Here is an 11,948-nt window from a genome sequence, read left to right as displayed (position 1 = left end):
AATTGTGTGGGCATGATTTGCAAAAACGAGAGAACCAATGAAATATTAGTTTTAGTCAATGTATTCTTTTTTCTGTGAGCTTTTTGTTTTTTTATGCTTATTATTATTATTATTTTTTTTTTTTTTGCATAGTAAAATAAAACTTGTAGCTGTAGTTTGCCTTTTTTTTTTTGCCAAATTTTGTCAGATAAATACATAACCAAATTTAGTGTTTTGTTCTTCCTTCATATTTGAAATATATACAATATTTTCCTCATATTGTGATGGTTTAATCAAACTTGTAGGGTAATTAAAAACCCTCCGGACATCACTTTTGGCCAATACTGTATATAAAGTAAGATATTATTGAAGTCTTATGTTTTCTCTTCTTCATGCTGTGCTGAATTAATGATCTAACAAACATGAGTAAAGGATAATACAAACCCGATTCCAAAAAAATGCAATGCAATAATTTACAAATCTCATAAACTTATATTTTATTCACAATAGAATATAGATAACATATCAAATGTTGAAAGTGAGACATTTTGAAATGTCATGCCAAATATTGGCTCATTTTGGATTTCATGAGAGCTACACATTCCAAAAAAGTTGGGACAGGCAATAAGAGGCCGGAAAAGTTAAATGTACATATAAGGAACAGCTGGAGGACCAATTTGCAACTTATTAGGTCAATTGGCAACATGATTGGGTATAAAAAGAGCCTCTCAGAGTGGCAGTGTCTCTCAGAAGTCAAGATGGGCAGAGGATCACCAATTCCCCCAATGCTGCGGCGAAAAATAGTGGAGCAATATCAGAAAGGAGTTTCTCAGAGAAAAATTGCAAAGAGTTTGAAGTTATCATCATCTACAAGTGCATAATATCATCCAAAGATTCAGAGAATCTGGAACAATCTCTGTGCGTAGGGGTCAAGGCCGGAAAACCATACTGGATGCCCGTGATCTTCGGGCCCTTAGACAGCACTGCAAAACATACAGGAATGATACTGTAATGGAAATCACAACATGGGCTCAGGAACACTTCCAGAAAACATTGTCGGTGAACACAATCCACCGTGCCATTCGCCGTTGCCGGCTAAAACTCTATAGGTCAAAAAAGAAGCCATGTCTAAACATGATCCAGAAGCGCAGGCGTTTTCTCTGGGCCAAGGCTCATTTAAAATGGACTGTGGCAAAGTGGAAAACTGTTCTGTGGTCAGACGAATCAAAATTTGAAGTTCTTTTTGGAAAACTGGGATGCCATGTCATCCGGACTATAGAGGACAAGGACAACCCAAATTGTTATCAGCGCTCAGTTCAGAAGCCTGCATCTCTGATGGTATGGGGTTGCATGAGTGCGTGTGGCATGGGCAGCTTTCACATCTGGAAAGGCACCATCAATGCTGAAAGGTATATCCAAGTTCTAGAACAACATATGCTCCAATCCAGACGTCTCTTTCAGGGAAGACCTTGCATTTTCCAACATGACAATGCCAGACCACATACTGCATCAATTACAACATCATGGCTGCGTAGAAGAAGGATCCGGGTACTGAAATGGCCAGCCTGCAGTCCAGATCTTTCACCCATAGAAAACATTTGGCGCATCATAAAGAGGAAGATGCGACAAAGAAGACCTAAGACAGTTGAGCAACTAGAAGCCTGTATTAGACAAGAATGGGACAACATTCCTATTCCTAAACTTGAGCAACTTGTCTCCTCAGTCCCCAGACGTTTGCAGACTGTTATAAAAAGAAGAGGGGATGCCACACAGTGGTAAACATGGCCTTGTCCCAACTTTTTTGAGATGTGTTGATGCCATGAAATTTAAAATCAACTTATTTTTCCCTTAAAATGATACATTTTCTCAGTTTAAACATTTGATATGTCATCTATGTTGTATTCTGAATAAAATATTGAAATTTGAAACTTTCACATCATTGCATTCTGTTTTTATTCACAATTTGTACAGTGTCCCAACTTTTTTGGAATCGGGTTTGTACAACTCCACTGTTTTGACTCCACTGTACACTACTGAATCACTCCCTCTTGTCTTTTTTAACCCATGATATTTCTGTTCTAATTAACTAATGCATTTTCTTTCATTAAGGACAACAAAGCTCTTTGATATTGAAATGTTGTATTTGAAAGTTTGTTCAATGTAAATTCATAAGAAACTGAAAAAATACATTTAGCACAGAATTTTCTAAAATATGGATAAAACAAGAAATCAAAAACAACAGACACAGTACAAGAACAAAACCAAAGGGTGGTGATATAACCCCACATGAAAAAAACAATGAACCAATGACCAGAACTGAAATGCACATTACAATGAATTATGTAAAGTATTCACAAAGTATTCATGGCTTGTTTAGACTGTAAATAGAGCAGCATCAGATCACATCTTCTTAGAACACAATGGACAGTAAACAGCTGTTTAAAGGCCTGAGACTCTGAGAAGTTATGATAACGTCTTGTTTATTCACTCCTAAAAATACTTCATATCTGTATTTCATGTGAGATGATGCACAAGCAAGAGCGTTTCATTACACTTAAAAGCCACCAAGGATGGCAAATACAAATTGTGGAATGTCATTTGTATCTGAACACAGTGATGAGGCAGAAATGTAAAAAAGTAGGAAGCCATTTGGTAGCTAGACATGGCATTATAAATGACTACACACCAGAACTGGGTTCAAACGCCATTAATTGAGCAGAATTTAAATGGAAAAATGAGCCCAGTATAATAATTTTACAAATGGTGTTGCGTTGAATATACAATAAAACAACATCAGCTTTCCCCACATTTCAAATGACATACAATACACCAACGTATCTGTTTTTAAACATCAAAAAGGTATTTAAATCATGATATACTGTACATAAAATGGCACTATTAAACATTTCAGACTGCCACAATGACATCTGATCAGATCTCGGGTAGATCAGGCATGTTTTATGGTGTATTTGCCTTTCTGAAGCTGTGAGATATAGAGTTTTGACTTGCTCCCATCGACTCGTTTAAACCAGACTTCATCATGATTGATTGTAGTTATTATAGCACTGTTTGAAAGAAAAGACAGATGAGAAAAATAACTGACAAAAGTGCTGCAGAATAATCAATATGAGCTTGGCAATTCAGCGTGTCTGGGTAAGGAACCCTCACCTCGCAGGATACTCATCTTTCTTGTCAATACATATGGCTTGCCCACGGCTGTACCATTCCCCGTCGTAAAACAAGCGTCCATCCTCCGAGCGGGCATTGTGCTGGTGTTTGTCACTCTTTGAAGAGACTAGAACAAATTATGCAAAGTTCTACTGTTACTAATATAACAAAAAACAACTTAAAAAGATGACAATAAAGCACCTGTAGTACAAACCAAAACAACTGCACTAACCAAACATAAATGCTGAGTCTATATTTAACTGCCATTTGTTAACAAGTTACCATTTAATTAATTTATTATGCACCACTCCAGGAAGTTGCCCAGAGCAAAAAAGACTAGGTACGTTGTTCAACTAACTATAGTAAAAGGAAAATTCTAGAATAACTCCTGAGTTTCCCCTGATTTAGATTAAATCTGTAACATTTCTGCCAAACCCATTACAGCAGGTAGTCTAGGTGTTAGAGATATGAAACATTGAAGGTTATAATCACTCAAGATGTGATACATAATTACATACACTACTCTTCAAAATTTTGGGGTTAGTAAGATTTTTTATTTTTTTTTGAAAGAAAGAAATTAATACTTTTATTCAGCAAGGACACATTAAATTGACCAATCAAAGAATCCTGGATCATGTTTCCGAAGAAATATTATATATATATATATATATTATATTATATTATATTATATTATATTATATATAAAGCAGGAACATTGATAATAATAAGAAATGTTTCTTGAGCAGCAAATCAGCATATTAGAATGATTTCTGAAGGATCATGTGACACTGAGTAAATTCAGCTTTGCCACCACAGGAATAAATTACATCTTAAAATGTATTCAAATAGAAAACAGTTCTTTTAAATTGTAATAATATTTCACAGTATTACTGTATTTTTGATTAAAAAAAATCTTACCAACCCCAAAACTTTTGAACAGTAGTTGTCTATATATTTTTTATTTATTTTTCACTATAGTTATGAATATTAAATATATTAATAATAAATATGATCTTACCATCAGTCTTTACTCTGTGAGGTCCTAATGTTGCCATGGCCTACAAGATAGTAACATGATACATCACTTACAATATAAAAATGTTTTCAAATAAAGAGAGTAGTTTTTGACAGTCTCACCTTTCTAATAGCAGTCCAGTCCTCCAGTATATCCAGGTCTTGCAGCATGTAAACTATATATGGCCGTGAACATGTTAAGAAACTCACAAATCACACTGTTATTCAAGCAAATTCTAGATAGATAGATTGTAGTTATATACAGCAGGTTAATAAAGGATATCTGACACAACAACAGGCTTTTTCTTTTTGTCTGGACTGAAGGGATCTTTCTTCTTGTTTTTTCTTGATTGTAACTCGTCATTCCAGAGCTCTGTAAGGGATATATGACAAAGATAGCATAAATAACAACAAAAGCACATAAATTATTTGTGACCATACTAACAATTCCAGTACCTGAGGTAATATCTATACTGTGGCGGTCTTCCTCCAAACGTCGGATCTTCTCCTCCAGTTCACTTTGAACCGTATCAAATAATAAGAGTTTCTCACTCTAGAAGAAATAAAATGAACCAAATTAGTTACATTTAAAGTCACAACGAAATCTCGCTGTAATTGGAATATCGCTGTATTTATTACAAATGATTTATCCGTGCACGTCATTATTTTTGGAAAATGTATGTGCCTTCATAATCAAACCAACTTTCCCTCTCTTGCAGCGACATCTCTTCTCTGATGATGTGTTTATTGGCAAGAGGGCGGGGCAACCTGTCACTCACATGAGATCGACCAATAGCAAACCACAACCATCCAACCAATTCCCCATGAACAAAATCAAGTCCCGCCCTACATTTTTTCTTATTCGAGAAGCTGTTTCACTCAGATATACGTCACAACAGGGAAGAAAACACCATTGCAACTTCAGTTTCATGCTGACTATAATTCTGAAAGTGCAATTAAATAGATGCATGCTTCAAATGTGGCTTTTAGAGATATTACAACAGCTTCAAGATATATAAACACTTCAGTATGGCTCTGTTATGACTCGGCAAGACATTTCAAACATGCACCCTTGTTTAGGTAATAGTGGATTACATCTGTAAATCTCACCTCCCAGTGCTGGAGTGCTGCTTGGGTTTCACAGTCATATTTATTCTTCACTGATTCCAGGCACAACTCTCTGTAGATACCTATGCATAAATGTATTATTTAATCAATGAGATACTGCACTTCTTACCTAATAAAAAAAAAAAAAAAAAAAAAAATCACTAAAATTCCATTTGGACATCAGACTGACCTGCAACTTTAGTTCTAACTTGCATATTCTCCTGAAGAGTTGCAAGAGGTTCTAGGTACTCAGGGGCCTTTCCTGACATCACTTCTTGGAGTTTGGCATCAACTTGACTTAATCTCTCTTTATATAACCTAATGAAACAGTACAAACTTAGTGACCAATGTGGAAAAGTGGAAAATGCACATGTAAATTGAACTTGTGCATGCACAGATTCAATTCAAACAAGAAGATTGTACATACTGGTCTTTGAGGTCAGTGAATTGTTTTTCTAGATTGGTCATTTCGTCAATGCATTCCATCCTTCTCCTTTCACAGTCCTCATCGTCCATTTCTGAAATTAAACAGATTGTTTCTTTATTTATTTGTTTATGTAAAGAAAATTAGAAGTAACTGAATCATGTAGTGTCATCTGGCGTGCAGGCACTGTCAAACAGGGACCAGAAATTCCTTAGTACAAGAATACATAGGCTATATAAAATATTGTATAGATAGATAGATAGATAGATGGATGGATGGATAGATAGATGTGCACCTGAACTTTCTCCATCCTCAGAGACAGAAGAGCTCTCTGTGTCCTCATCTTCTGAACTGCTCCCCTCTTGCTCACCGAAATCCACCTCCATCTCTTCATGGTTGCTCTCCTTCTTTTCTCTCGAGTGCACTGGCATCCTGTCTTTTATTAAACTACAATTAAAGGCAAATCTGTGAAACACTTCTCACCTTTCAGCCAATCCTTTTTGTGAGCAGATGTGTTTGTTAGCTTGATGTTATTGCTAAAAACAAAACAGATACATAAACATCTAACGTTAGATGTATCATGCTAACAAACGTTTAAATCCTGCAAATGACTAGTAGTTGTCGTTTAGTCTGGATTTGATAAAACCAAAACGAGGAGCTTTTGCTTATTAAGTCGCTTTAGCTGTTTTAAAATTTTTGTAAACCACAAAAAAATCTCTGTTTTGCTTCATTAAGCCATGCAACCCTGTGAAAAGCTGGGACGGTGGCGCGGAATGTGCGCTGTTGTGGCGCTCTGGGGCTTGTAGTTTTTATGGTGACACGAGTCCCTCCGGTTATGTTGTTCTTAGTGGACTGAAGAACTACAGTTCCCCACCGTCACTCGTACTGTGGAGAGCGTGTTTACCACTATACAGACAGGCTGTATAAATCAATGGACGACTGGATGAAATGATTCTGTCATTTTCAGTGGTTTAGCAAATCTAAAATCTAAATGTATTATTATTTTATTTATTTTGAAATAGAGTTAATGTTCATCCATGTTCATCTTTAGACAACTTTACAATCAAAAAAATAATACTCAAACCAAGCATTAAAATATTAAAAATTGATTAAAATACATCTTTCCCATTTTCTTTTTCTTTATTTATTCTTAAAGGAATATGGGACAAAAATAAAGGATATAATATAAGAAGAAAATATACATTATTTTAGAAATACAATATATATATATATATATATATATATATATATATATATATATATATATATATATATATATATATATAAATTAAAGCTAGTTTTGATTTATTTACTTATTGAAGTGGATGATTGAAAAAATATTTCAAAACTCATAAATCTGGAACTCAGGAGTAAAGTGTAGACTTCTGCTTATGAATCAACACAAATAAAAAGATGTTAAATTCATTACCTATTTCATAAAATATTATCTTTCGTTGTAAATTATAATTTATATTCACAATTATAAATACATAATAATGTCCAAAAACTTTAACAACATTATAATGATAATAATAATAATAATAATAATAATTAAAAATATATATATATTGTTGTTGTTGTTGTTGTTGTTGTTGTTGTTTCAGTCAACCTATTTGTCAAGTTTTTCGTGCGGACAAACCAGTTTTGTTTTTGTCTTTTGTTGTTTTGAAAATTGATAGAATTTAATTTTCGCAAATAGAAATTGACCCTTCATTGACTCACAAAGGCAAGACATATAATGAAACACAGAAAAAGAGATTAAAATTGCGTATAAAACACATGAAACCTTTGAATAAAGAAAACAAGAATACAAAAATATATAAACAGACCTCGTTATAACAGTTTAGAAATGTCTTACACTTTTTAATCATCAAATATTAAGTGGAATTATCTATTTTTATACAAATTATCCCAAAACATTGTTTATGAATGTAACATATTTCGATTGTGGTTGTGTCTCGGATGACGTCTGAGCGTTGAATGACTCTGGCATCGATGAAGCTGTTTTTCATGTCGCGTCCTCCGCCATGTTTTTAGATCTTCAGAGAGGTGTGTAGTTCACAAGACACACACACAGAGGAGGGCTGGCTGCTCTTTTCTTTTGTCTGACCTCCTCTGCAAAAATGCACGCCTCACCACTAATTCCTCACGTTTCCTTACAACCTATAACTGCTTTCGAGCCGTAAATTTGACAACCCCTTCTATGTATGAGGGAATTAACGGAAGATTATCATTAGCTCTTCAAAACATCTCGGAATGTTCTCTAAAAAACCTCATGGGGATGTCAGGAAATCGACACAGAAAGTCTTGGACCCCAAGAAAGACGTGCTGACAAGATTGAAACATCTTCGAATCGTTATTGGTGAGAAATAAAATGATTTGTATTCATTTTATGAACCTAATGCTGCCTTGCAGGGAGCTAACATGCTATGTAGAGAGGGGAGTGAAGGCACCATCAGCAATCATATGGCGTTTGTTTACCTGTATTTTTGTGCTTTGAAACCGTTGACAGTAACTGGCAAGCTTGCGTTTAGAAGTTTGGTCTGATATACAATGATTTTATAGGGTCTTGTGTCTTTCTCTTGTATGGTTGAGTGTTTTTGTGTCTTTGCAGTGGGTTTTGTTTTGATGTGACACATGCGTTGCTTTCACTGGAACCTCTTTAGATGTCAGCGAGTCTGAGGTTGAATAAATGTTGTGTTTGCACATTAAGACTGTTTTGCTATTAAGTTCAATTGGAATAACCAATGTCTGCAAGTGATTAAATGATTGACATTAGGTTTATTAAACTGTGTATTTCTGTGTGTGTATATTATTTTACTTTATTTACATATACATATAATTGAATTGATCACGTGGCTCACACAATGAAAGAATGTTTAGAAGAGTATGACAGTTTTACTGAGAATCATCATACTCATATACTCCATTATTCTCTTTTGAACTTGTGCCAAACATGTGCAGTTTGCTTAAATGAAGTAAGAAATGTTCAGAGATCTGAACTTGTTTTTTTTTTTTTTGTTTAGTTTTTTTTTTTTTTTTTAAATCTCATTGTCAAATTCATGGCCTTTCATACTTAATGCAATAAAAGGAAAAAGATTCCTCTTGGCCAGTGGAGATTAGTTTATGTTTTGGGTGGGGGACAGCAAAGATTTGCTTCTTTAGTACTGGGTGGGACATCACCGAATAACAGAAATAAACCAGCACTTCCTTTGGGATTAGTCAAGGAAGTCAGAGAAGGAATCCATCTCAGGCCAGTTCCCTCAGATTCCTGAGTTGTTTAGTTGCACTGACTTCCTGAATGTTGGACATGTGGATGGTTTGTGTAACATCACGGATTTTTGAGTGAAGGTGTGGTGTCTGTGTTTAAAGAGCCCCGTTAGAGATGTTGGTCTGCCTTCGAGTAGTTACTGTCCAATCACGACCCTGTTCCTGAAATGCTCTGTGTGGTGTTATCTGGCTTCCTGGTGCCATTGTGTTATGCTGATGATTGTTTTTGAAACTGTAAATGTGATGTTGCTATGAATGGCAAGGAAACTGCCTCCAGCAAAAAAGGATTGTTAAAATGTCATTGTGCCGGTGACTGTTTCATATAACTCCAAATTCTATGCTTTATGTTTATGATTTCACTTTTTTAACTTTAGTTATTGTGTAATGTTGCTGTTTGAGCATAAACAACATCTGCAAAGTTACAGCGCTGAAAGTTCAATGCAAAGGGAGATATTTTCTTTTACAGAAATCGCTTTTTAAGGACTACAAAAAATGGCTGGTAGAGACTACAATGAGCTTCTTCTCGGGTTAGTGACATCACTAACCCTAAAATTTACATAAACCCTGCCCCCGAGAACACGCAACTAAGGGGGCGAGGCTAGGCCTGTCGCGATAGTCGATTTATCGCATGATATATGGACACAACCTCGATAATTTTTGGTGACGCGATATATTGCCCATTATGTTTACACAAAAATAAATGTCACTGACATTTTGCCGTTCGTGCTGCCTCTGTCATCTCATCTGCTCTCCGAGGCGAAAGCAGGGCTCGGGCAGCTCCTTCATACAGAGCTGACATCGACAGGCGGAAAAATGTGCCGTTCGAGTCGTTATAATGTTTTCCTGACAACTACAGACAGTTTGGAAGAATAAGTGCAAATGCACTCAGTTTCCACAATCCGCTGGTGCAAATATAAACATGACAGTGTGAAATGGTGCACGCTCACAGCTAGTTTCACACAGGATTCGGCAGTCGAGAGTGTGTTCGTTTTCATAGAGAACGCGTTTTTGCATTCCACTGCGCCAGTTTTCCATGGAAACGTGTTTGTTTGACTGTTGCACTCGAGTTTTTCACAGCATCTCGTGCATGACGTGGCGCTCAAGTTAAAAGTTTTTCAAACACGCCTCTAGAAAAACAGATACCTCAGCAGGTCATATCTCACTGCTAAATCTGTGTCTTTGTTCATATGGACATCAGACAATAGCATACACCCTTACTTTACTGAGAAAATAAGGTCAGGGAAAGACCTGTAGATGGAAAATCTCCATATAAGTGCCTTTTGTGCATTTGCAAGCTACTTATTATTTTGCAGTTTTTGTTAACAAAGGTTTATTTATTATTTATTCAACATTATAATTTTTTGACGCTTCAATTACAGTATCTAAATATTCTCAAGAGTGAAGTTCATTGTCATTTGAAAGTGTGTAGGCCTACTTGCATTATTATGCTGTTATATTATGATTATATATTCAGTGGCATAAAATTGTCTTACAATGACAATAATAGGGCTGGGCGATGTATCGCATGCAATTGTCACACGCATTTCGTCAGTAAAGCCGGTTCCCTGATTACCGCTAAATCGCCATCACCTGCTTTCAAATGGAGCGGCATTTAATAGACAGAACCGTAGTTCACTGATAAGCCACGCAATATCGCTTTCATTATCGAAGTCGGTGACAATTGCATGCGATATATCCCCCAGCCCTAGACAATAATATCGCATATCGCAATTATTTCTGGGGAAATATATCGCATAACAAAAAGTAGTTATCGCGAGGCCATGTTGAGCTGCTTTAGAGAAGAGGAAGAGTTGTTGTTGCCATGCCGTCATTTTACGACAAACTGCTTCACAAATGAACACTGGATTTAAAAGATTAACATGACGGCACATGCTAGTCAATTAATTGAATCAACTCCACAGCAACTACATAAGTATCCACTAACCATTTCATTCTATAAGTTGTAACTTCTTCCTGAGTCTCTCCATCAGTGTCCGACTCTGGTTTGAACAACGTAAGGCTGAACACCGTTACTGACAATTGTCATTTTGGCTGTGTGAGATTCTCCAGCTTTGTTGTTGTTGAGCAACTGAAGCAGGAGCTGTTAAAGCTCCGCCCTCTTCTGGAAAGCGAGCTGGGAGCAGCAGCTCATTTGCATTTAAAGGGACACACACAAAAACGGTGTGTTTTTGCTCAAATTTGACAAGCTATAGTAAATTATATGTGGGGTATTTTGAGCTGAAACTTCACAGACACATTCTGGGGACACCAGTCAGAGACTTATATTACATCTTGTGAAAAGGGGCATAATAGGTCTCCTTTAATGTTATTCTAAATTTTTGAATGGTAGTGTATAGGGATGTGCGAGACTAGACGACTAGTCGATTAAACGATACTGCTGCTAGTCGACTTGGAAAACACTAGTCGTTTACATGTTACTTTTTTTTTTTGCCCATTTAATGTTTTGCTGTATATTTTTACAAAGTCTACATTTAAATTACAGTCATGTTAATGTTCCATATAGAAATTAGTATATTATTTATAAAAGTGTATATCTGCAGCAGAAAACAAAATCATTTAATTTTACCTCAGATTTAGCATGCATTGGTTTTCTCAGTTGTGCACGCATCAGGTTCAGAGAAATGTCCACTTGGAAGATGAGCAAGGTGAGGGAGTATTTTGAAAGCCTACACAAAACTTTTTAGTTTTCTTCAATGTCATGTCAAACTAGTATAGGCTTGTTATACTACCGGTTATATGGTATGAAAGTTTTTATTGGATTAAAGGAGAAACATTATGAATGAAACTACTATATCAACATAATATGTAAATACAGTTAAATAATGTAGTTGGCACTGGCAGTACACATCGAGTTTTTCTTGCGATTTTTGCCGATCGTCATGTGTACAGATCATTTTCATACACGGGAAGCACGTTCAAACCTGGACACGCAAGCGGTTGCCATGGAAATAAACAACAATATCTT

The 11,948-nt window shown here is 35.8% G+C and overlaps 2 protein-coding genes across 12 annotated transcripts in view; one reads left to right on the top strand and one right to left on the bottom strand.

Moving 5' to 3' along the window:
• Positions 1-2,442: 2,442 nt before the first annotated feature.
• brms1la (BRMS1 like transcriptional repressor a) lies at positions 2,443-6,482 on the bottom strand. The gene is made up of 10 exons (XM_048190877.1): positions 5,988-6,482; positions 5,696-5,786; positions 5,459-5,586; positions 5,272-5,351; positions 4,618-4,714; positions 4,445-4,534; positions 4,285-4,349; positions 4,166-4,205; positions 3,148-3,274; positions 2,443-3,044 (listed from the first exon to the last, which is right to left on the bottom strand). Exons 1-10 carry the CDS (start codon positions 6,121-6,123, stop codon positions 2,927-2,929), a joined length of 972 nt encoding a protein of 323 aa, XP_048046834.1. The 5' UTR covers positions 6,124-6,482; the 3' UTR covers positions 2,443-2,926.
• A 1,211-nt stretch (positions 6,483-7,693) lies between these two features.
• The window catches only part of ralgapa1 (Ral GTPase activating protein catalytic subunit alpha 1), a 93,151-nt gene continuing 88,896 nt past the window's right edge, over positions 7,694-11,948 (top strand). For 6 of the 11 annotated variants that reach the window (XM_048190865.1, XM_048190875.1, XM_048190869.1 and 3 more), the window contains exon 1: positions 7,695-8,054. In XM_048190865.1, coding sequence (XP_048046822.1) covers positions 7,949-8,054 — 106 coding nt within the window. In that variant the 5' untranslated portion in view covers positions 7,695-7,948. Of the gene's footprint in view, positions 8,055-11,948 lie in introns of all 11 variants that reach the window. The other 5 variants (XM_048190872.1, XM_048190871.1, XM_048190870.1 and 2 more) reach the window with 2 other exon arrangements.

This window comes from Megalobrama amblycephala, linkage group LG5 (assembly GCF_018812025.1).
Source record: "Megalobrama amblycephala isolate DHTTF-2021 linkage group LG5, ASM1881202v1, whole genome shotgun sequence".
NCBI lineage: Eukaryota > Metazoa > Chordata > Actinopteri > Cypriniformes > Xenocyprididae > Megalobrama > Megalobrama amblycephala.
Note: the sequence above shows the minus strand (reverse complement) of the source record. Positions and strands in the feature narration are given on the sequence as shown.

Coding starts and splice junctions, on each gene's coding strand:
- brms1la (XM_048190877.1), bottom strand. CDS start 6,123: ATGCCAGTGCACTCGAGAGAAAAGAAGGAGAGCAACCATGAAGAGATG. Junction 4,535..4,617: donor CAGTATAGATATTACCTCAG/GTACTGGAATTG, acceptor TATCCCTTACAG/AGCTCTGGAATGACGAGTTA. Junction 4,206..4,284: donor ACTGGACTGCTATTAGAAAG/GTGAGACTGTCA, acceptor ACTATCTTGTAG/GCCATGGCAACATTAGGACC.